Source organism: Oncorhynchus keta, chromosome 7 (genome assembly GCF_023373465.1).
Source record: "Oncorhynchus keta strain PuntledgeMale-10-30-2019 chromosome 7, Oket_V2, whole genome shotgun sequence".
NCBI classification, from domain to species: domain Eukaryota; kingdom Metazoa; phylum Chordata; class Actinopteri; order Salmoniformes; family Salmonidae; genus Oncorhynchus; species Oncorhynchus keta.
In genome coordinates this window covers 47,759,402-47,785,677 of record NC_068427.1, presented here as the reverse complement: position 1 = coordinate 47,785,677, position 26,276 = coordinate 47,759,402, and the positions used below count along the sequence as shown (strand labels likewise).

Sequence of the window (26,276 nt, the reverse complement as noted above, 5' to 3'; positions counted from 1 at the left end):
CATTAGAAACAGCTGTAGGAGAGAAACTGCAGAACATTAGACACAGCTGTAGGAGAGAAACTGAAGAACATTAGACACAGCTGTAGGAGAGAAATAGCAGAACATTAGACACAGCTGTAGGAGAGAAACTACAGAACATTAGACACAGCTGTAGGAGAGAAACCGCAGAACATTAGACACAGCTGTAGGAGAGAAACTGCAGAACATTAGAAACAGCTGTAGGAGAGAAACTGCAGAACATTAGACACAGCTGTAGGAGAGAAACTACAGAACATTAGACACAGCTGTAGGAGAGAAACTGCAGAAAATTAGACACAGCTGTAGGAGAGAAACTACAGAACATTAGACACAGCTGTAGGAGAGAAACTGCAGAAAATTAGACACAGCTGTAGGAGAGAAACTGCAGAACATTAGACACCGCTGTAGGAGAGAAACTACAGAACATTAGACACAGCTGTAGGAGAGAAACTGCAGAAAATTAGACACAGCTGTAGGAGAGAAACTGCAGAACATTAGACACAGCTGTAGGAGAGAAACTGCAGAACATTAGACACAGCTGTAGGAGAGAAATAACAGAACATTAGACACAGCTGTAGGAGAGGAACTACAGAACATTAGACACAGCTGTAGGAGAGAAACCGCAGAACATTAGACACAGCTGTAGGAGAGAAACTGCAGAACATTAGACACAGCTGTAGGAGAGAAACTGCAGAACATTAGACACAGCTGTAGGAGAGAAACCGCAGAACATTAGACACAGCTGTTGGAGAGAAATAACAGAACATTAGTCACAGCTGTAGGAGAGAAACTGCAGAACATTAGACACAGCTGTTGGAGAGAAATAACAGAACATTAGACACAGCTGTAGGAGAGAAATAACAGAACATTAGACACAGCTGTAGGAGAGAAATAACAGAACATTAGACACAGCTGTAGGAGAGAAATAACAGAACATTAGACACAGCTGTAGGAGAGAAGACAGCAGAACATTACTTACTACATTTTACTTACTACAACTGATATGGATGTGGTTGTCTCACCTAGCTACCTTTTGATGGCACTAACTGTAAGTGGCTTTAGATAAGATGGTCTGCTAAATGACTGAAAAATGAATGTCAACTCCTCCCTCTCACTCCCAGAGAACCCCCAGTACTGTACACTCACAAACAACAACATAGTACTGACCCTCGAGTTGCTGCTGATGCGCGTCAGCAATGTGTCCAGGATGGTGTCGTTGTCGTGGCGATGCATGAGGATAAAACGCAGGAAGGCTTTAAGGAGAGACGTTTCCGTGACGCTGCGCAGGAACAGGTCCAGGTAGGTTGTACTGGCTATCATCTCATCTACAGATGACTGGGGGGGAGGGTGATACATATTAAAATAAACTATTCTGATGTTGGCAGCCAAAATTACATGTTTTAACGAGAAGAGTAATAAAAATATATCAAATAAAATCAAGTTTTTGAGCGTCGTCTCCGGCTGGCTACTATTTTTTTAACTAGCTAATAAATTCAATCAATCAGCTCAGGCTAGCCAATCAGAGAGTCCCCCCCTCTACCTTGTGTAGGGCGGGTCCCATGACAGGGACCAGGAAGCCGTTGTGAACATAGTGGACCAGCTGTCTGCGGACCAGGGGGTGAGCCACCTGAATGACAGCGTTACAGAACTCCAGAGAATTCATGAAGAGCACCAGAGAGGACACGCCCATCCAGTCCTCCCTTCGCAGAGCGTGCCAGTCATCCCCCCGTACCTCTATCTTCCTCGGCAGGGAGGAGTAGAGAGCACTGAGGCCCGTGGCCAGCACCTGGAGGGGGGTCAGTGGATGTTTAGGACTAAATTAAGAGGTGAAATATTCATTTTGACAAGGCTGAACATGTGTCAAATATAAGGGAAAGCAGGCATGTGTGTCAGCAGCACATCACAAACACTCAGCGGGAAATACTAACAGTCCATGTATTAATGATATATTTTCTGATCAAATAAAGGAGGGAGAAAGATGACATTTCTGGGAGATATACACATGCATTGGAAAACAGGTCTCAGGACAGTGTCTACAGGCAAATGTGTTCCTCGTTTAATCTGAAAAACGGTCTCTGGTTTAATAACACCACAGCCCCTTGGAGAACAGCGAGCCAACACAGACAGTCCTGTGGACAGCATTTCTTTATAGCAACTGGCAGCAAAAAAAGTTTTGAGCAAAAATATTACATTTGCCCCCTCCAAGTTATATATATAAAAATAAAAAATAAAGAGTTATTTTATATATATACACACAAAACGCATGTGTTATGGCTTTTCAACCTCCAGCCATATGGTTGATTCAGAGATATCTATCTAATAGAACTCAAAGGGTTTTCTTTAATGGAAGCGTCTCAAATGTCAAACATGTAAAGTGTGGTGAACCGCAGGGCAGCTCTCTAGGCCCTCTACTCTTTTCTATTTTTACCAATGACCTGCCACTGGCATTAAACAAAGCATGTGTGTCCATCTATGCTGATGATTCAACCATATACTCATCAGCAAACACAGCTAATGAAGTCACAGAAACACTTAAAGAGTGGCAGTCTGTTTTGAAATGGGTGGCCAGTATTAAACTGTTCCGGAACATCTCTAAAACTAGAGCATTGTATTTAGGAACAAATCATTACCTAAGTTTGAGACCTCAGCTGAATCTGGTAATGAATGGTTTGGCTGTTGAACAAGTTGAGGAGACTAAATCACTTGTCGTTACCTTAGATTGTAAACTGTCATGGTCAAAACATATAGATTCAATGGTTGTAAAGATGGGGAGAGGTCTGGCCGTAATAAAGAGATTTTTTGACACCACACTCCACAAAGCAAGTCCTGCAGACTCTAGTTTTGCCGAATCTTGATTATTGTCCAGTCGTGTGGTCAAGTGCTTCAAGGAAAGACCTAGTTAAGCTGCAGGTGGCCCAGAACAGAGTGGTACGTCTTGCTCTTCATTGTAATCAGAGGGCTGACTACCACTGCAGCAGGAGACTGGCCTGTCGCTGGCTACCACTGCAGCAGGAGACTGGCCAGTCGCTAGCTACCACTGCAGCAGGAGACTGGCCGGTCGCTAGCTACCACTGCAACAGGAGACTGGCCGGTCACTAGCTACCACTGCAGCAGGAGACTGGCCTGTCGCTAGCTACCACTGCAGCAGGAGACTGGAAGAGAAAACACAGAATGAAGAGATTCTGCTTCTTATCCATTCAAGCTGAACACACCGGGTCAGAGGTCTCCAGTGTTGTCTTTCAGTAACAGAGAGGAAACTTAACCAGTCAACCCTAACCAGTCATTACAGAGCCAACCCTAACCAGTCATTACACAGCCAACCCTAACCAGTCATTACACAGCCAACCCTAACCAGTCATTACACAGCCAACCCTAACCAGTCATTACACAGCCAAACCTAACCAGTCATTACACAGCCAAACCTAACCAGTCATTACACAGCCAAACCTAACCAGTCATTACACAGCCAACCCTAACCAGTCATTACACAGCCAACCCTAACCAGTCATTACACAGCCAACCCTAACCAGTCATTACACAGCCAACCCTAACCAGTCATTACACAGCCAACCCTAACCAGTCATTACACAGCCAACCCTAACCAGTCATTACACAGCCAACCCTAACCAGTCATTACACAGCCAACCCTAACCAGTCATTACACAGCCAACCCTAACCAGTCATTACACAGCCAACCCTAACCAGTCATTACACAGCCAACCCTAACCAGTCATTACACAGCCAACCCTAACCAGTCATTACACAGCCAACCCTAACCAGTCATTACACAGCCAACCCTAACCAGTCATTACACAGCCAACCGTAACCAGTCATTAGAGCCAACCCTAACCAGTCATTACAAAGCCAACCCTAACCAGTCATCACACAGCCAACCCTAACCAGTCATTAGAGCCAACCCTAACCAGTCATTACACAGCCAAACCTAACCAGTCATTACACAGCCAACCCTAACCAGTCATTAGAGCCAACCCTAACCAGTCATTACACAGCCAACCCTAACCAGTCATTACACAGCCAACCCTAACCAGTCATCACACAGCCAACCCTAACCAGTCATCACAGCCAACCCTAACCAGTCATTACACAGCCAACCCTAACCAGTCATTACACAGCCAACCCTAACCAGTCATTACACAGCCAACCCTAACCAGTCATTACACAGCCAAACCTAACCAGTCATTACACAGCCAACCCTAACCAGTCATTACACAGCCAACCCTAACCAGTCATTACACAGCCAACCCTAACCAGTCATTAGAGCCAACCCTAACCAGTCATTACACAGCCAACCCTAACCAGTCATTACACAGCCAACCCTAACCAGTCATTACACAGCCAACCCTAACCAGTCATTACACAGCCAACCCTAACCAGTCATTACACAGCCAAACCTAACCAGTCATTACACAGCCAACCCTAACCAGTCATTAGAGCCGACCCTAACCAGTCATTAGAGCCGACCCTAACCAGTCATTACAGCCAACCCTAACCAGTCATTACACAGCCAACCCTAACCAGTCATTACACAGCCAACCCTAACCAGTCATTACACAGCCAACCCTAACCAGTCATTACACAGCCAACCCTAACCAGTCATTACACAGCCAACCCTAACCAGTCATTACACAGCCAACCCTAACCAGTCATTACACAGCCAACCCTAACCAGTCATTACACAGCCAACCCTAACCAGTCATTACACAGCCAACCCTAACCAGTCATTACACAGCCAACCCTAACCAGTCATTACACAGCCAACCCTAACCAGTCATTACACAGCCAACCCTAACCAGTCATTAGAGCCAACCCTAACCAGTCATTAGAGCCAACCCTAACCAGTCATTACAGCCAACCCTAACCAGTCATTACACAGCCAACCCTAACCAGTCATTAGAGCCAACCCTAACCAGTCATTAGAGCCAACCCTAACCAGTCATTAGAGCCAACCCTAACCAGTCATTAGAGCCAACCCTAACCAGTCATTACACAGTAAGCTGAACAGAAGTAATCACCAGTAAGCTATACAAGTGAATAGGCATCAAAAGTCCCAATGCAAAGTGACCCCCATTCTCTATTAATTGGAGTAATAACATAAAACTAAAATAAGAAGTCCGGATTTACATGTCGCAAAATATTTTTCCAGGAAGTGAAGTGTACCTATATTGTAAACGTCCAACAGAACTTCAAATTTAAACCCAAAATCGCTTGCACTCATGAGTAACGTTGCACGGTAAACGCAAACTTCGGTACTTTTTCGATACTAGAACATGGGAAACCGTTCGGGTACTAGACTTTTAGTTACTTTAAACGTGCTTCTGTCTCACGTTGTCTACTGATTGAGAGAGGAGCAAATCTGTATCAGCACAGCCGATGTCCCCTTACGGGCGCGAGAGAGAGAGAGAGAGAGCACCGTGCCTGCTCCACTCACTCAGTGTTTGCTCTATCCTGTCACCAGGAACCACTGAATAATGCAACATGGCATGTAGAGATGTTGAAACGGTTCATTACTGTTCCCAAAACAATGTTCAGTACAGGCTAGAACACTACACAACACAACACACAGGGGCGGCAGGGTAGCCTAGTGGTTAGAGCGTTGGACTAGTAACTGGAAAGTTGCAAGTTCAAACCCCCAAGCTGACAAGGTACAAATCTGTCGTTCTGCCCCTGAACAGGAAGTTAACCCACTGTTCCTAGGCCGTCATTGAAAATAAGAATTTCTTCTTAACTGACTTGCCTGGTTAAATAAAGGTAAAATAAAAGAAGATAAATAAATAAAGATACACATCAATAAAAATAAAAAAACATTCCCTTCCAGGTTTGTAGGCCAACTTTCCTTACTAGTTTACAGCTGAAACCAACATCGATTCACAACCCTATTACCTTGTTTGAGATACAGTAACATAATATTGCTGATTAAAGCAGATTATCTCTCCCAGTCAACATCATCTTTGCTCTAGCCTCACTGACTGTGTGTGAATGACATCATGGATCTTAAATGTTAAATCAGTACAATAAAAATATGTCCCAAAATGGGAATTAAACAGATAGTTTGTCCATCTGTAGCCTCAGGTGATTTTTCTTCTTCCAAAACAAGTTCAACAAATCAATGCATGTACACACTCCTATTGAATATTCACTCACCTGTATTGTGAATAGTCCTAGGCTACATCTTGCATTTAACCAATTTACCAGCAGAGATGTACTGTAGCTCAGTTGGTAGAGCATGGCGCTTGTAACGCCAGGGTAGTGGGTTCGATCCCCGGGACCACCCATACGTAGAATGTATGCACACATGACTGTAAGTCGCTTTGGATAAAAGCGTCTGATAAATGGCATATATTATATTATTTATTATATTATTATTATTATTATTATTATTATATTATTATTAAATACACTATTTCCATTATGTTATGTAGTTAGAATGGTAAAAAACGGAAAATTAGGAAAATTAATTGTATGACGTTATAATTGATTCATTAAATGAATCAGTTCAAAAATCTAACATTTAAAGTGAAATGATATTGAGCTTGAAAGACCAAGTGCCATTCTGTGACTGGCAAATAGGCCTCATTTCTTGTTGTGGTATCGTTTTGGTATCAAGTATCGTGACGGTATCGAGTGTCGTGACACTAAACCTGGTATTGGTACAAAGACAAAATGCTGGTATCGTGATACTGGTTTCAATACATGTTTAATACACGTTGTCAACGGTCTAAGCAAAATCCTGCCTGTTTTGCAACATAGTTTGCACACGCGCCAGTTTTGTTGCTAAACAACTAACCGGTCTAGAAATCCACATAAACATTTGCTGCTGTAGCAAACTGGCTCAAATTCTAAAAGGAAGATCCTTCATCTGTAAAGAAAAAATAATGAATAATCACCTGTTCCAGCCATTTTTACTACGGCAGGCAGAATGGTACAAAAAACATGTCTGTGATGCTTTCACATGGATTAGGCTACTCTTGACTAGTATAGACAATATAATAATAATAATAATAATAATAATGGTCCCGTGTGGCTCAGTTCGATTCCCACGGGGGACCAGTACAAAAAAAAAATGTATCCACTCACTACAGTAAGTCGCTCTGGATAAGATCGTCTACTAAAATTAATCAAATGTAAATAAGTATGCCATTGAGGCAATTCTGCAGCATTGAAGGCCCCCTAAGAACACAGTGGCCTCCATCATTCTTAAAATGGTAGAAGTTTGGAACCACCAAGACTCTTCATAGACCTGGCCGCCTGTCCAAACACAGCAATTGGGGGGAGGAGAGCCTTGGTCATGAAGAACCCAATGGTCACTCTGACTGAGTTCCTCTGTGGAGATGGGAGAGCCTTTCAGAAGGACAACCATCTCTGCAGCACTCCACCAAATCAGGCCTTTATGGTAGAGTGGCCAGACAGAACCCACTCCTCATTAAAAGGCACGACAGCCCACTTGCAGTTGGCCAAAAGGCACTTAAAAGGACTCTCAGACCATGACAAACACGATTATCTGGTCTGATGAAACCAAGATAGAACTCTTTGGCCTGATTGCCAAGCGTCACGTCTGGAGGAAACCTGGCACCATCCCTACTCATCTCTTTCCTCTACATTAGTGCCCGAGGAGTGGTGCACTGTGAGTGAAGTGCTGAAAGACTCATTTCCAGAAGCACACAGGCACAGAAGTTGGTCAAATGAACCCAGAAGTCTACTGAAGAGTGACTTTGTCCTAGTGTTTGATGGCTAACTACATTTTAAACATCACACACACACACACACACACACGAGGTTGCGTTTTGAAATTGCATGTAACTGCTAGCAAAGAGTTCTCTTAAACCCCCCCGACACCCACGTAAGTGCCCAGTTACCCATTTCAAGGGACAGCTGAATTTTTTTTGACTCACCTATGTGGACTCAAATATTTGAGGGTACATTGTGCTTGATTGAGCATGGAACATTCCAAAGACATTTTATTCATGGTCTTTTAGTCCTTCATCATCATCATTGAAACAACAACACACTTTCATTGTGCTCCTAAATGTCTGTCCCTTTAAGAACAATATCCTTTAAAATAAAAAGTCACCAGAACTAACCTTCTCAGTCCTACAAATAAAATAAAAAAAATAATCCCTGCTTTATTTTTTTTTGTCATGGTATCTAGTATTGTGATACTAAACCTGGTATTGGTTTCAAAGACTAAATTCTTGTTTCGTGACAACACTAGACACACCATCATCATCATCAACGGGGGGGATCAGCATGTGTCTGTCAGAGGGGGACCGACGTTCGAGATCTTTAGTGAAATACAAGCAGTCCACAAACCCACAGAGAGAAACTTAGTGGAGGCAATAGTGAATCATGGGTTTAAACATGTAGCACTTTGTTAGTGTAGTGGTGTTTGCAGAGGTTTTTCTTTTGTACAGCTTTGACAGTGCTACTGTATTTTTCTTTTTGACACGCAAAGACACAAACGACGTTCCATAGTATGTATGTCTTGAAGCTAATAGCAGTGACGCTACTACTGTGTAACTCCGGTAGGGCAACATCTGAAAAATAGCACCCTTGGTAGTGTGTACCGGTGATCAACCAATCGGCGAAAGCCAACATCAGCCACGACAGAGAGCGTTTGATTGGTCAAAGGCAATGAATTCCATTTCTTGGCTTTAGTGGATTTCGCCAATTGAGTTGTCTTGCTGAAATGTTCTTACTCTTTCAAATGACTGCTCGACTTGTTGACTGCTTCATCCACACTGCAGACATTGTGGGCTAGGTTAGGAATGTTGTGTTGCAGGTGTGGCGCACAATTTGACGTGGCTTCATTATATAGGTTTGCACGTCAACTTTGACATCGGTTTTTCACATCGCCGTTAAAACTAGACAAGACGTTGCGTTTTTAGCTAATATCGTCCGATTCCGATATGTTCACCGATAGATCGTGAACAGAAAGAGCCATGTCCCATACCACCCTTACCCCATTCGTTCAGTTTGCTTTCTGCTGTTGTAATGCAGGGCTCCCTTGAAAAAAAAGAGACCTTTGTCTCAATGGGACTACTGCCCAAACAAAAGTTGAATATAAATACATTAAATAAATTCCCCACCGGGCAGAAGTAGGAGTTCTCTGCAATGTAGCGTGCCACGCCCTGGTTGCTGGCGGAGGTTGCCATGACGAGGAGGAGGGCGTCGCGGGCCTGCTGTCCGATGGCCCCGTCACGGTGGATGAAGGGAACCAGCAGGGAGAAGATGAGCAGGTTGGTAGGACCGTGCTGGGCCGGGGCCGACCTGAACAACAGCTCCAACACAGCAGGGGCACGCGCCATCGACACACAGATCTGGTGATGATGAGATCACAATATCTTGTTAATTTCATGAAACATAAAACACACAAAACGACATGACACAATGAACTACAAAAGGTATGAATTACAAAAGGTTTAACAGCTCAACAGTAGCCATCCACCCCTCCAACCACCTCATGCCATCCACCCCTCCAACCACCTCATGCCATCCACCCCTCCAACCACCTCATGCCATCCACCCCTCCAACCACCTCATGCCATCCACCCCTCCAACCACCTCATGCCATCCACCCCTCCAACCACCTCATGGCATCCACCCCTCCAACCACCTCATGGCATCCACCCCTCCAACCATCTCATGCCATCCACGCCTCCAAATGCCATCCACGCCTCCAACCATCTCATGTCATCCACGCCTCCAACCACCTCATGTCATCCACACCTCCAAATGCCACCCACGACTCCAAATGCCACCCACGACTCCAACCACCTCATGCCATCCACGCCTCAAAATGCCATCCACGCCTCCAACCACCTCATGTCATCCACCCCTCCAACCATCTCATGCCATCCACCCCTCCAACCACCTAGGCCATCCACCCCTCCAACCATCTCATGCTAACCATGCCTCCAAATGCCACCCACGACTCCAACCACCTCATGTCATCCACGCCTCCAACCACCTCATGCCATGCACACCTCCAAATGCCACCCACGACTCCAAATGCCACCCACGACTCCAAATGCCATCCACGCCTCCAAATGCCACCCACGACTCCAACCACCTCATGCCATCCACGCCTCCAACCATCTCATGCTACCCACGCCTCCAAATGCCACCCACGACTCCAACCACCTCATGCCATCCACGCCTCCAACCATCTCATGCTACCCACGCCTCCAAATGCCACCCACGACTCCAACCACCTCATGCCATCCACGCCTCCAACCATCTCATGCTACTCACGCCTCCAAATGCCATCCACGCCTCCAACCATCTCATGCTACTCACGCCTCCAAATGCCATCCACGACTCCAACCACCTCATGTCATCCACGCCTCCAACCACCTCATGCCACCCACACCTCCAACCACCCACACCTCCAACCACCCACACCTCCAACCACCCACACCTCCAACCATCCACGCCTCCAACCATCCACGCCTCCAACCATCCACGCCTCCAACCACCTCATGCCATCCACACCTCCAACCACCCACACCTCCAACCACCCACACCTCCAACCACCCACACCTCCAACCACCCACACCTCCAACCACCCACACCTCCAACCACCTCATGTCATCCACGCCTCCAACCATCTCATGTCATCCACGCCTCCAACCACCTCATGTCATCCACGCCTCCAACCACCTCATGTCATCCACGCCTCCAACCACCTCATGTCATCCACGCCTCCAACCACCTCATGTCATCCACGCCTCCAACCATCTCATGTTATCCACACCTCCAACCATGTCATCCATACCTCCAACCATCTCATCCACACCTCCAACCATCTCATCCACACCTCCAACCATCTCATCCACACCTCCAACCATCTCATGCCATCCATACCTCCAACCATGTCATCCATACCTCCAACCATCTCATCCACACCTCCAACCATCTCATCCACACCTCCAACCATCTCATCCACGCCTCCAACCATCTCATCCACGCCTCCAACCATCTCATGCTACTCACGCCTCCAAATGCCATCCACGACTCCAACCACCTCATGTCATCCACGCCTCCAACCACCTCATGCCACCCACACCTCCAACCACCCACACCTCCAACCACCCACACCTCCAACCATCCACGCCTCCAACCATCCACGCCTCCAACCACCTCATGCCATCCACACCTCCAACCATCTCATGTCATCCACGCCTCCAACCACCTCATGTCATCCACGCCTCCAACCACCTCATGTCATCCACGCCTCCAACCACCTCATGTCATCCACGCCTCCAACCACCTCATGTCATCCACGCCTCCAACCATCTCATGTTATCCACGCCTCCAACCATGTCATCCATACCTCCAACCATCTCATCCACACCTCCAACCATCTCATCCACACCTCCAACCATCTCATGCCATCCATACCTCCAACCATGTCATCCATACCTCCAACCATCTCATCCACACCTCCAACCATCTCATCCACACCTCCAACCATCTCATCCACACCTCCAACCATCTCATCCACACCTCCAACCATCTCATCCACACCTCCAACCATCTCATGCCATCCATACCTCCAACCATCTCATCCACACCTCCAACCATCTCATGTCATCCACACCTCCAACCATGTCATCCATACCTCCAACCATCTCATCCACACCTCCAACCATCTCATCCACACCTCCAACCATCTCATGCCATCCACGCCTCCAAATGCCATCCACGCCTCCAACCATCTCATGTCATCCACGCCTCCAACCACCTCATGTCATCCACACCTCCAAATGCCACCCACGACTCCAAATGCCACCCACGACTCCAACCACCTCATGCCATCCACGCCTCAAAATGCCATCCACGCCTCCAACCATCTCATGCCATCCACCCCTCCAACCACCTCATGCCATCCACCCCTCCAACCATCTCATGCTAACCATGCCTCCAAATGCCACCCACGACTCCAACCACCTCATGTCATCCACGCCTCCAACCACCTCATGCCATGCACACCTCCAAATGCCACCCACGACTCCAAATGCCACCCACGACTCCAAATGCCATCCACGCCTCCAAATGCTCACCATCCATACTCCAACCACCTCATGCCATCTCACGCCTCCAACCATCTCATGCTACCCACGCCATCTCAAATGCCACCCACGACTCCAACCACCTCATGCCATCCACGCCTCCAACCATCTCATGCTACCCACGCCTCCAAATGCCACCCACGACTCCAACCACCTCATGCCATCCACGCCTCCAACCATCTCATGCTACCACGCCTCCAAATGCTCATCCACGCCTCCAACCATCTCATGCTACTCACGCCTCCAAATGCCATCCACGACTCCAACCACCTCATGTCATCCACGCCTCCAACCACCTCATGCCACCCACACCTCCAACCACCCACACCTCCAACCACCCACACCTCCAACCACCCACGCCTCCAACCATCCACGCCTCCAACCACCTCATGCCATCCACACCTCCAACCACCCACACCTCCAACCACCCACACCTCCAACCACCCACAACTCCAACTACCCACACCTCCAACCATACACACCAACCATCTCATGCCATACACACCTCCAACCATCTCATGCCATACACACCTCCAACCATCTCATGCCATACACACCTCCAACCATCTCATGTCATCCACGCCTCCAACCACCTCATGTCATCCACGCCTCCAACCACCTCATGTCATCCACGCCTCCAACCATCTCATGTCATCCACGCCTCCAACCATCTAATGCCATACACACCTCCAACCATCTCATGCCATACACACCTCCAACCATCTCATGCCATACACACCTCCAACCATCTCATGCCATACACACCTCCAACCATACACACCTCCAACCATACACACCTCCAACCATCTCATGCCATACACACCTCCAACCATACACACCTCCAACCATCTCATGCCATACACACCTCCAACCATCTCATGCCATTACACACCTCCAACCATCCACACCTCCAACCATACACACCTCCAACCATACACACCTCCAACCATCTCATGCCATACACACCTCCAACCATCTCATGCCATACACACCTCCAACCATCTCATGCCATACACACCTCCAACCATCTCATGCCATACACACCTCCAACCATACACACCTCCAACCATACACACCTCCAACCATCTCATGCCATACACACCTCCAACCATCTCATGCCATACACACCTCCAACCATACACACCTCCAACCATCTCATGTCATCCACACCTGCAACCATACACACCTCCAACCATCTCATGCCATACACACCTCCAACCATCTCATGCCATACACACCTCCAACCATACACACCTCCAACCATCTCATGCCATACACACCTCCAACCATCCACGCCTCCAACCATCTCATGCCATCCACGCCTCCAACCATCCACGCCTCCAACCATCTCATGTCATCCACACCTGCAACCATACACACCTCCAACCATCTCATGCCATACACACCTCCAACCATACACACCTCCAACCATCTCATGCCATACACACCTCCAACCATCCACGCCTCCAACCATCTCATGTCATCCACACCTCCAACCATCCACACCTCCAACCATCTCATGCCATCCACGCCTCCAACCATCTCATGCCATACACACCTCCAACCATCTCATCTCATCCACACCTCCAACCATCTCATGCCATACACACCTCCAACCATCTCATCTCATCCACACCTCCAACCATCTCATCTCATCCACACCTCCAACCATCTCATGCCATACACACCTCCAACCATCTCATGCCATACACACCTCCAACCATACACACCTCCAACCATCTCATGCCATCCACACCTCCAACCATCTCATGCCATACACACCTCCAACCATCTCATGCCATACACACCTCCAACCATACACACCTCCAACCATACACACCTCCAACCATACACACCTCCAACCATACACACCTCCAACCATACACACCTCCAACCATCTCATGCCATCCACACCTCAAACCATCTCATGCCATCCACACCTCCAACCATCTCATGCCATACACACCTCCAACCATCTCATGTCATCCACACCTCCAACCATCTCATGCCATCCACACCTCCAACCATCTCATGCCATACACACCTCCAACCATCTCATGTCATCCACACCTCCAACCATCTCATGTCATCCACACCTCCAACCATCTCATGTCATCCACACCTCCAACCATCTCATGTCATCCACACCTCCAACCATCTCATGTCATCCACACCTCCAACCATACACACCTCCAACCATCTCATGCCATACACACCTCCAACCATCTCATGCCATACACACCTCCAACCATACACACCAACCATCTCATGCCATACACACCTCCAACCATCTCATGCCATACACACCAACCATCTCATGCCATACACACCTCCAACCATCTCATGCCATACACACCTCCAACCATCTCATGCCATACACACCTCCAACCATACACACCTCCAACCATCTCATGCCATACACACCTCCAACCATCTCATGCCATACACACCTCCAACCATCTCATGCCATACACACCTCCAACCATACACACCTCCAACCATCTCATGCCATACACACCTCCAACCATCTCATGCCATACACACCTCCAACCATACACACCTCCAACCATCTCATGCCATACACACCTCCAACCATCTCATGCCATACACACCTCCAACCATCTCATGCCATACACACCTCCATTGAGTCACAATGTTAATTTTGCTTTGCACTGTTTTTCTTTTGTTTGCCTTCTGTGTATTCCATCAGGGACCACGTTGGAAACAAGTGGAATGGCTTTCACGTGTTATCCCCTGAGTTAAAGCATCTTTTCCCAATAACAATCAACCAATCTGTTCCACCCACCTGGTTGAGCAGCAGCACTAGGCTGTTCTCCAGAGAGGGAGGGCAGCCCAGCTGGGGCTCAGCACAGGCCCCAAGAAGACCCAGTAGAGGTTGCAGCACCGCCTTGTGTTGGAGCAAGGGCTGCTGAGACTGGCCTATCAGCATCTCGAACAGCTTGAGTAACGCCCCTTGGCTGTCGGGGTCCAGGCCACGCCTCAGGTGCCACTGCACCACACGCTCCAGGACGTTCTCAGACACCACCAAGTCCAGGATGGGGCCAATGGGGGGGACGTTACCGGACGTTACCGCCCCGGGGGGTCCCTCACACTCCCCCGGTCGCTCCTCGGCCAGGAGGCACAGCATCTGGTCGGTGTGGTTCCGCACCGCGGTGAGGTCATCGCTAGAGCTTGACGGATCCTGCTGCTCCAGCACCCAGGACACCTGTAGAGGAGGGAGAGAGATGGGGGGTGGGGGGGTTAATCCTCAGTGTCCTGGGGGTTGGCTGGATGTCACATGCATTACTAATTAGTACCTGCATTGGACATGAACCAATCGACTTCTGAGAATTGTTCACTTAGTGAAATTTACCCCCCAAAAATTCTAATTGACAAAACACACAGTGTTGTGTGTGAAACCCCAAGAGTGTGAGAATGAGTTACTCAGTGAATGTGCTGCTTAGCAGGAAGCTCATATTGAATTATTTTGGTGGCATTAAGATCAAGCAAAACTTCTGAAGTTGAGAACAAAATTCTTATTATTGAAAACAAAAAAATTCTGATATTGAAAGCAAAACGTAAAACCAAATGTATGGAGCAAAAACAATGATATTGCAAAGGAAATCATTTTGAAATAAAAAATCTAAATAAATACATTTTAATTTAAACATTTTCAATGATAACACGATTGTAATCAAACACCTCTGTCTGTATTTTTCCCCCGGTACATTTAATAAAGCAGCATACCACCCTGCATACCACCCTGCATACCACTCCTGCATCCCACTCCTGCATCCCACCCTGTATACCACCCTGCATCCCACTCCTGCATACCACTCCTGCATCCCACACTGCATACCACCCTGCATACCACCCTGCATCCCACTCCTGCATACCACCCTGCATCCCACTCCTGCATACCACCCTGCATCCCACCCTGCATCCCACCCTGCATACCACCCTGCATCCCACCCTGCATACCACCCAGCATACCACCCAGCATACCACCCTGCATACCACCCTGCATACCACCCAGCATCCCACCCAGCATCCCACCCAGCATCCCACCCAGCATCCCACCCTGCATACCACCCTGCATACCACCCTGCATACCACCCTGCATCCCACCCTGCATCCCACCCTGCATCCCACCCTGCATCCCACCCTGCATACCACCCTGCATACCACCCTGCATACCACCCTGCATACCACCCTGCATCCCACCCTGCATCCCACCCTGCATCCCACTCCTGCATACCACCCTGCATCCACCCTGCATACCACCCTGCATACCACCCTGCATACCACCCTGCATACCACCCTGCATACCACCCTGCATCCCACTGCTGGTTTGTCACAAGCTAAGCAGGGTCAGTCCTGGTCGGTCCCTGGATGGGAGACCAGGTGTATCTGGATGTGGTGTTGGGAGGATTAGTAGGGGGGGGCTTCCTTCTGGTCTTAAAGGCATTGTAGCAACTATTTCTCAACGCCAGAAAACGCATATAATAGTAACTTCGAGCACTCCAAGAAAACATTCCCAAATTACAAACTCTTAAATTAATTTGGTTATGATATGGTAACGTTGTTCTACAAATTGGGTTTGAGGTTCTCCAAATCGGCTCTAACTTCAGAAACAATCCCACACAACGCTTTGTGGTCAGCGTCACACGATAAACTAAAAACGTATTTAAAATAAAAAAAAACATTGTGAAAATGAGGCGGGCAAATAGTTTGTTTACTGGTCCATCTGCGGGGCACTTTTCATCCCTGAGAACGTCCACTGTCTGTAAGAACTTGCTCTCCCTACCATTAAATGTGGCTTCTAAAGTGTCAAAACAGCCAGCAGCACCAGCAGAGAACGTGATGATTATCACAGGCATGGAAGTGCTACCTCTATGCTAACATTAACTAACCATAGTTAATGTTAGCATAGAGGTAGCACTATGGTTAGTTTATGTTAGCATAGAGGTAGCTCTATGGTTAGTTAATGTTAGCATAGAGGTAGCTCTATGGCTAGTTAATGTTAGCATAGATGTAGCTCTATGGTTAGTTAATGTTAGCATAGAGGTAGCTCTATGGCTAGTTAATGTTAGCATAGAGGTAGCTCTGTGGTTAGTTAGTTAATGTTAGCATAGAGGTAGCACTAACTAACCACAGAGCTACCTCTATGCTAACATAAACTAACCATAGAGCTACCTCTAAGCTAACATTAACTAACCGTAGAGCTACCTCTATGCTAACATTAACTATAGAGCTACCACTATGCTAACATTAACTATTGAGCGACCTCTATACTAACATTAACTATAGAGCTACCTCTATGCAAACATTAACTATAGAGCTGCCTCTATGCTAACATTAACTAACTATAGGGCTACCGCATGTCGCTCACATCTTCCTTCTAAAACTTACCCAGATGTAAACATGCCTGCAAGCGGTTGGTAGATAACTACTGAACCTGTCACAGATAAAACAACTCTTTCCCATAGTGCTAAGGTGTTTGTGGGGACTGTTCCTCCATCATGTACAGTAAACTACAGACAATATGTTCCTCCATCATGTACAGTAGACTACAGACAGACAACATGTTCCTCCATCATGTACAGTAGACTACAGACAAACAATATGTTCCTCCATCATGTACAGTAGACTACAGACAGACAATATGTTCCTCCATCATGTACAGTAGACTACAGACAGACAATATGTTCCTCCATCATGTACAGTAGACTACAAACAATATGTTCCTCCATCATGTACAGTAGACTACAGACAAACAATATGTTCCTCCATCATGTACAGTAGACTACAAACAATATGTCCCTCCATGTACAGTAGACTACAGACAGACAATATGTTCCTCCATCATGTACAGTAGACTACAGACAATATGTTCCTCCATCATGTACAGTAGACTACAGACAGACAATATGTTCCTCCATCATGTACAGTAGACTACAGACAGACAATATGTTCCTCCATCATGTACAGTAGACTACAGACAGACAATATGTTCCTCCATCATGTACAGTAGACTACAGACAACATGTTCCTCCATCATGTACAGTAGACTACAGACAGACAATATGTTCCTCCATCATGTACAGTAGACTACAGACAATATGTTCCTCCATCATGTACAGTAGACTACAGACAGACAATATGTTCCTCCATCATGTACAGTAGACTACAGACAGACAATATGTTCCTCCATCATGTACAGTAGACTACAGACAGACAATATGTTCCTCCATCATGTACAGTAGACTACAGACAATATGTTCCTCCATCATGTACAGTAGACTACAGACAGACAATATGTTCCTCCATCATGTACAGTAGACTACAGACAATATGTCCCTCCATCATGTACAGTAGACTACAGACAGACAATATGTTCCTCCATCATGTACAGTAGACTACAGACAGACAATATGTTCCTCCATCATGTACAGTAGACTACAGACAATATGTCCCTCCATCATGTACAGTAGACTACAGACAGACATTATGTTCCTCCATCATGTACAGTAGACTACAGACAGACATTATGTTCCTCCATCATGTACAGTAGACTACAGACAGACAATATGTTCCTCCATCATGTACAGTAGACTACAGACAGACAATATGTTCCTCCATCATGTACAGTAGACTACAGACAGACATTATGTTCCTCCATCATGTACAGTAGACTACAGACAATATGTTCCTCCATCATGTACAGTAGACTACAGACAGACAATATGTTCCTCCATCATGTACAGTAGACTACAGACAATATGTCCCTCCATCATGTACAGTAGACTACAGACAATATGTCCCTCCATCATGTACAGTAGACTAGAGACAATATGTTCCTCCATCATGTACAGTAGACTACAGACAATATGTTCCTCCATCATGTACAGTAGACTAGAGACAATATGTTCCTCCATCATGTACAGTAGACTACAGACAGACAATATGTTCCTCCATCATGTACAGTAGACTACAGACAGACAATATGTTCCTTCATCATGTACAGTAGACTACAGACAGACAAAATGTTCCTCCATCATGTACAGTAGACTACAGACAGACAATATGCTCCTCCATCATGTACAGTAGACTACAGACAGACAATATGTTCCTCCATCATGTACAGTAGACTACAGACAAACAATATGTTCCTCCATCATGTACAGTAGACTACAGACAGACAATATGTTCCTCCATCATGTACAGTAGACTACAGACAGACAATATGTTCCTCCATCATGTACAGTAGACTACAGACAGACAATATGTTCCTCCATCATGTACAGTAGACTACAGACAGACAATATGTTCCTCCATCATGTACAGTAGACTACAGACAGACAATATGTTCCTCCATCATGTACAGTAGACTACAGACAGACAATATGCTCCTCCATCATGTACAGTAGACTACAGACAGACAATATGTTCCTCCATCATGTACAGTAGACTACAGACAGACAATATGTTCCTCCATCATGTACAGTAGACTACAGACATTATGTTCCTCCATCATGTACAGTAGACTACAGACAATATGTCCCTCCATCATGTACAGTAGACTACAGACAGACATTATGTTCCTCCATCATGTACAGTAGACTACAGACAGACAATATGTTCCTCCATCATGTACAGTAGACTACAGACAATATGTTCCTCCATCATGTACAGTAGACTACAGACAGACAATATGTTCCTCCATCATGTACAGTAGACTACAGACAGACAATATGTTCCTCCATCATGTACAGTAGACTACAGACAATATGTTCCTCCATCATGTACAGTAGACTACAGACAGACAATATGTTCCTCCATCATGTACAGTAGACTACAGACAATATGTTCCTCCATCATGTACAGTAGACTACAGACAGACAATATGTTCCTCCATCATGTACAGTAGACTACAGACAATATGTTCCTCCATCATGTACAGTAGACTACAGACAGACAATATGTTCCTCCATCATGTACAGTAGACTACAGACAATATGTTCCTCCATCATGTACAGTAGACTACAGACAATATGTTCCTCCATCATGTACAGTAGACTACAGACAATATGTTCCTCCATCATGTACAGTAGACTACAGACAGACAATATGTTCCTCCATCATGTACAGTAGACTACAGACAGACAATATGTTCCTCCATCATGTACAGTAGACTACAGACAGACAATATGTTCCTCCATCATGTACAGTAGACTACAGACAATATGTTCCTCCATCATGTACAGTAGACTACAGACAGACTATGTTCCTCCATCATGTACAGTAGACTACAGACAGACAATATGTTCCTCCATCATGTACAGTAGACTACAGACAAACAATATGTTCCTCCATGTACAGTAGACTACAGACAGACAATATGCTCCTCCATCATGTACAGTAGACTACAGACAGACTATGTTCCTCCATCATGTACAGTAGACTACAGACAGACAATATGTTCCTCCATCATGTACAGTAGACTACAGACAAACAATATGTTCCTCCATGTACAGTAGACTACAGACAATATGTCCCTCCATCATGTACAGTAGACTACAGACAGACAATATGTTCCTCCATCATGTACAGTAGACTACAGACAAACAATATGTTCCTCCATGTACAGTAGACTACAGACAAACAATATGTTCCTCCATCATGTACAGTAGACTACAGACAAACAATATGTTCCTCCATCATGTACAGTAGACTACAGACAAACAATATGTTCCTCCATGTACAGTAGACTACAGACAATATGTTCCTCCATCATGTACAGTAGACTACAGACAGACAAAATGTTCCTCCATCATGTACAGTAGACTACAGACAGACAATATGCTCCTCCATCATGTACAGTAGACTACAGACAGACAATATGTTCCTCCATCATGTACAGTAGACTACAGACAGACAATATGTTCCTCCATCATGTACAGTAGACTACAGACAATATGTTCCTCCATGTACAGTAGACTACAGACAGACAAAATGTTCCTCCATCATGTACAGTAGACTACAGACAGACAATATGCTCCTCCATCATGTACAGTAGACTACAGACAGACAATATGTTCCTCCATCATGTACAGTAGACTACAGTCAAACAATATGTTCCTCCATGTACAGTAGACTACAGACAGACAATATGTTCCTCCATCATGTACAGTAGACAAAGGACAGACAACATGTTCCTCCATCGTATCCCTGAGCCGACAAGGTGAAATATCTGTCGATGTGCCCTTGAGCAAGGCACTTAGACCATTTCGAGGACAGCTTTTTTCCATCTACGTAATACTGCAAAAATCAGAAACTTTCTGTCCAAAAATGCTTTTGTCATTTCTAGGTTAGACTACTGCAATGCTCTACTTTCCGGCCCCCCGGATAATGCACTAAATAAACTTGATCATATTACTCCAGTGCTCGCCTCTCTACACTGGCTTCCTGTCAAAGCAAGGGCTGATTTCAAGGTTTTACTGCTAACCTACAAAGCATTACATGGGCTTGCTCCTACCCATCTCTCTGATTTGGTCCTGCCGTACATACCTACACGTACGCTACGGTCACAAGACGCAGGCCTCCTAATTGTCCCTAGAATTTCTAAGCAAACAGCTGGAGGCAGGGCTTTCTCCTATAGAGCTCCATTTTTATGGAACGGCCTGCCTACCCATGTCAGAGACGCAAACTCAGTCTCAACCTTTAAGTCTTTACTGAAGACTCATCTCTTCAGTGGGTCATATGATTGAGTGTAGTCTGGCCCAGGAGTGGGAAGGTGAACGGAAAGGCTCTGGAGCAACGAACCGCCCTTGCTGTCTCTGCCTGGCCGGTTCCCCTCTTTCCACTGGGATTCTCTGCCTCTAACCCTATTACAGGGGCTGAGTCACTGGCTTACTGGGGCTCTCTCATGCCGTCCCTGGAGGGGGTGCGTCACCTGAGTGGGTTGATTCACTGTTGTGGTCATCCTGTCATCCCCCTTGGGTTGTGCCGTGGCGGAGATCTTTGTGGGCTATACTCAGCCTTGTCTCAGGATGGTAAGTTGGTGGTTGAAGATATCCCTCTAGTGGTGTGGGGGCTGTGCTTTGGCAAAGTGGGTGGGGTTATATCCTTCCTGTTTGGCCCTGTCCGGGGGTGTCGTCGGATGGGGCCACAGTGTCTCCTGACCCCTCCTGTCTCAGCCTCCAGTATTTATGCTGCAGTAGTTTGTGTCGGGGCTTGGGTCAGTTTGTTATATCTGGAGTACTTCTCCTGTCCTATTCGGTGTCCTGTGTGCGTTCTCTAATTCTCTCCTTTCTTTCTCTCTCTCGGAGGTCCTGAGCCCTAGGACCATGCCCCAGGACTACCTGACATGATGACTCCTTGCTGTCCCCAGTCCACCTGGCCATGCTGCTGCTCCAGTTTCAACTGTTCTGCCTTACTATTATTCGACCATGCTGGTCATTTATGAACATTTGAACATCTTGGCCATGTTCTGTTATAATCTCCACCCGGCACCGCCAGAAGAGGACTGGCCACCCCACATAGCCTGGTTCCACTCTAGGTTTCTTCCTAGGTTTTGGCCTTTCAAGGGAGTTTTTCCCAGCCACCGTGCTTCTACACCTGCATTGCTTGCTGTTTGGGGTTTTAGGCTGGGTTTCTGTACAGCACTTTGAGATATCAGCTGATGTACAAAGGGCTATATAAATACATTTGATTTGATTTAACTTAACCCTAATTGCTACAGGGTCACCATCAATATCGGCTGATCCCTGGCCGTGAACCCACTCACATTAGGTTGTCTGAGGGAGATTCGGGATATGCAAAACACATATTTTGATCGCAGTCGTACAGGTTACCCACTCGTACAAGCAGTGAAACAAGACAGATATATAGGGGCTCCTGAGTGCAGAGAGAGAGAGAGACCTTGAGATGCTGACAGTGACAGGTCAATAGAGACATTGAGATGCTGACAATGACAGGCCAATAGAGGCCTTGAGATGCTGACAGTGACAGGTCAATAGAGACCTTGAGATACTGACAGTGACAGGTCAATAGAGACCTTGAGATGCTGACAGTGACAGGTCAATAGAGACCTTGAGATGCTGACAGTGACAGGTCAATAGAGACCTTGAGATGCTGACAGTGACAGGTCAATAGAGACCTTGAGATGCTGACAGTGACAGGTCAATAGAGACATTGAGATGCTGACAATGACAGGCCAATAGAGGCCTTGAGATGCTGACAGTGACAGGTCAATAGAGACCTTGAGATACTGACAGTGACAGGTCAATAGAGACCTTGAGATGCTGACAGTGACAGGTCAATAGAGACCTTGAGATGCTGACAGTGACAGGTCAATAGAGACCTTGAGATGCTGACAGTGACAGGTCAATAGAGACCTTGAGATGCTGACAGTGACAGGTCAATAGAGACCTTGAGATGCTGACAGTGACAGGTCAATAGAGACCTTGAGATGCTGACAGTGACGAGCCAATAGAGACCTTGAGATGCTGACAGTGACGGGTCAATAGAGACCTTGAGATGCTGACAGTGACAGGTCAATAGAGACCTTGAGATGCTGACAGTGACAGGTCAATAGAGACCTTGAGATGCTGACAGTGACGGGTCAATAGAGACCTTGAGATGCTGACAGTGACAGGTCAATAGAGACCTTGAGATGCTGCTTCTGCTGGTAACAGAATAGCCTCTGTTGGCATGACGTGACCGGCAGATAAAGACTAAAAGGGAGGATCAATACTCTACTGATGGGTCCTGATAACGCTTGACTGGTCCATCCTTCTCGACAAGCAGTCACACACACTATGCCAGGCACTTCAACTGATCCCCCACATACAATAAAGGCTGGAAAGTGCATCCCACTCTCCATACACATAATAACCCTCCCCCTACACACATTAAGCTAAAAGCCTTAGTCAGCTCGGAGTTAATGAGAGAGAGAGAGACAGAGAGAGAGAGAGAGCTTTGACAGGGTCAACCGCAGCATTATTACTTCCTGTACAGACTGTCTGGCAGGCAGAGTGTAGCATTATGATGGAAGAGCTTCCTGTTGGCAGCTTTCAAATGTGTATCTATCAATATACACTATGTATACACAAAAGTCTGTGGACACCCCTTCAAAATGACTGGATCTGGCTATTTCAGCCACACCCGTTGCTGACAGGTGTATACAATTGAGCACACAGCCATGCAATCAACGTAGACAAACATTGGCAGGAGAATGGCCCATAGTGAAGAGCTCAGAGACTTTCAATGTGGCACCGTCAAAGGATGCCACCTTTCCAACAGTCAGTTTGTCATATTTCTGCCCTGGTCAACTGTAGGTGCTGTTATTGTGAAGTGGAAACGTCTCGGAGCAACAACAGCTTAGCCGCAAAGTGGTAGGCCACACAAGCTCACAGAATGGGACTGCCGGGTACTGAAGCGTGTAGCAAGAAAAAAAAGTCTGTCCTCAGTTGCAACACTCACTACCGAGTTCCAAACTGCCTTTGGAAGCAACGTCAGCACAAGAACTGTGCGTTGGGAGCTTCATGAAATGGGTTTCCATGGCAAAGGAACCGCACAGAAGCCTAAGATCACCATGCGCAATGCCAAGCATCGGCTCGAGTGGTGTAAAGCTCGCCACCATTGGACTCTGGAGCAGTGGAAACGCATTCTCTGGAGTGATGAATCACGCTTCACCATCTGGCAGTACGACAGACGAATCTTGGTTTTTGCGGATGCCAGGAGAACGCTACCTGCCCCAATGCATAGTGCCAACTGTAAAGTTTGGTGGAAGAGGAATAATGGTTCTGGAGCTGTTTTTCATGGTTCGAGGTAGGCCCCTTAGATCCAGTGAAGGGAAATATTAACACTACAGCATACAATGACATTCTAGACGATTCTGTGCTTCCAACTTTGTGGCAAAAGAGTTTGGGAAAGGCCCTTCCTTGTTTCAGCATGACAGTGCCCCTGTGCATAAAGCGAAGTTCATACAGAAATGGTTTGTCAAGATCGGTGTGGAAGAACTTAACTGGCCAGCAGATCCCTGACCTCAACCCTATCGAACACCTTTGGGATGAATTGGAACGCAGACTGCGAGCCAGGCCTAATCACCCCAACATCAGTGCCCGACCTCACTAATGCTCATGACTGAATGGAAGCAAGTCCCTGCAGCAATGTTCCAAGATCAAGTGGAAGCTGTTATAGCAGCAAAGGGGGAACCAACTCTATATTATATCCCATGATTTTGGAATGAGGTGTTCAACGAGCAGGTGTGCGTCATGTCGTGTGTTTGTCATTTAGCAGAAGCTTCTATCCAAAGTGACTTTGTCATACGTGAACGCACGCTCGAACGCGTCTCATGTCTAATTAAATTTATTTTATTTAACCTTTATTCAACTTTCATTTAACTAGACAAGTCAGTTTAGAACAAATTCTTATTGACAACGACGGCCTGCCCCGGGGCCAACCCGGACAACGCTGGGTCAATTGAGCCGCCCTATAGGACTGCCAATCACGGCAGGATGTGATACCGCCTGGATTCGAACCAGGAACTTTAGTAATGCCTCTTGCCCTGAGATGCATATAAAGCGATGTAGATATATACTGTAGCTGTGTGTGTGCGTGCGTGATTAAAAAGGTTATTCCCCTAGAGCAGGGGTAATTAAATCCTACCCTGAAGGTCCAGACTAATCCTGGTTTTCTGTTCTACCTGATAATATCATTGCACCCATCTGGTATCCCAGGTCTAAACCAGTCCATAAATTAGTACACATTTGAGCGTTCGAGTCTCACCTGTCTCCAGTGGTTCTCGAAGACCATGAGGCAGGTCTCTGGGTCAGCAGTACAGGGACTGGAGGGTGCTACGTTCCTACTGGACCTGCCCCCCGGACCTCGAGGGGTCAGCCGGCTCAGCCAGCTCATCCTGACCAAAGGGGTCAAGGGTCAGAGATCAGGGTTCAGAGAAAAGGGGGGAGAGAGGCCCTGGCACATGAACTACAGGGTAGGAGAGAAGGAAGGGGTTGAGAGAGGGCTCAGGAGAGGAGCCGGAGGTTCAGGAGAGGCGGAGAAAGGTCAGGAGAGGTGGAGGAGGGGAGTCAGGAGAGGAGGATGGATCAGCAGGGGGGGGTCAGGAAAGGAGGAGGAGGAAGGAGGGGGGGGTCAGGAGAG

General features: G+C 46.6%; 1 protein-coding gene across 50 annotated transcripts in view; it reads right to left on the bottom strand.

Moving 5' to 3' along the window:
- The window catches only part of LOC118386417 (FHF complex subunit HOOK interacting protein 1B-like), a 47,089-nt gene extending 20,861 nt beyond the window's left edge, over positions 1 to 26,228 (bottom strand). For all 50 annotated transcript variants that reach the window (XR_008140228.1, XR_008140232.1, XR_008140234.1 and 47 more), the window contains exons 1-5: positions 25,902 to 26,228; positions 14,914 to 15,333; positions 9,123 to 9,353; positions 1,559 to 1,804; positions 1,186 to 1,353 (exon numbers count right to left, since the gene is read on the bottom strand). Coding sequence is in view for 1 of the 50 variants with exons in the window: in XM_052523038.1 (XP_052378998.1) it covers positions 1,186 to 1,353; positions 1,559 to 1,804; positions 9,123 to 9,353; positions 14,914 to 15,333; positions 25,902 to 26,030 (1,194 nt within the window). In the remaining 49 variants the exon portion in view is untranslated. The remainder of the gene's footprint in view (positions 1 to 1,185; positions 1,354 to 1,558; positions 1,805 to 9,122; positions 9,354 to 14,913; positions 15,334 to 25,901) is intronic.
- Between the last annotated feature and the right edge of the window lie 48 nt (positions 26,229 to 26,276).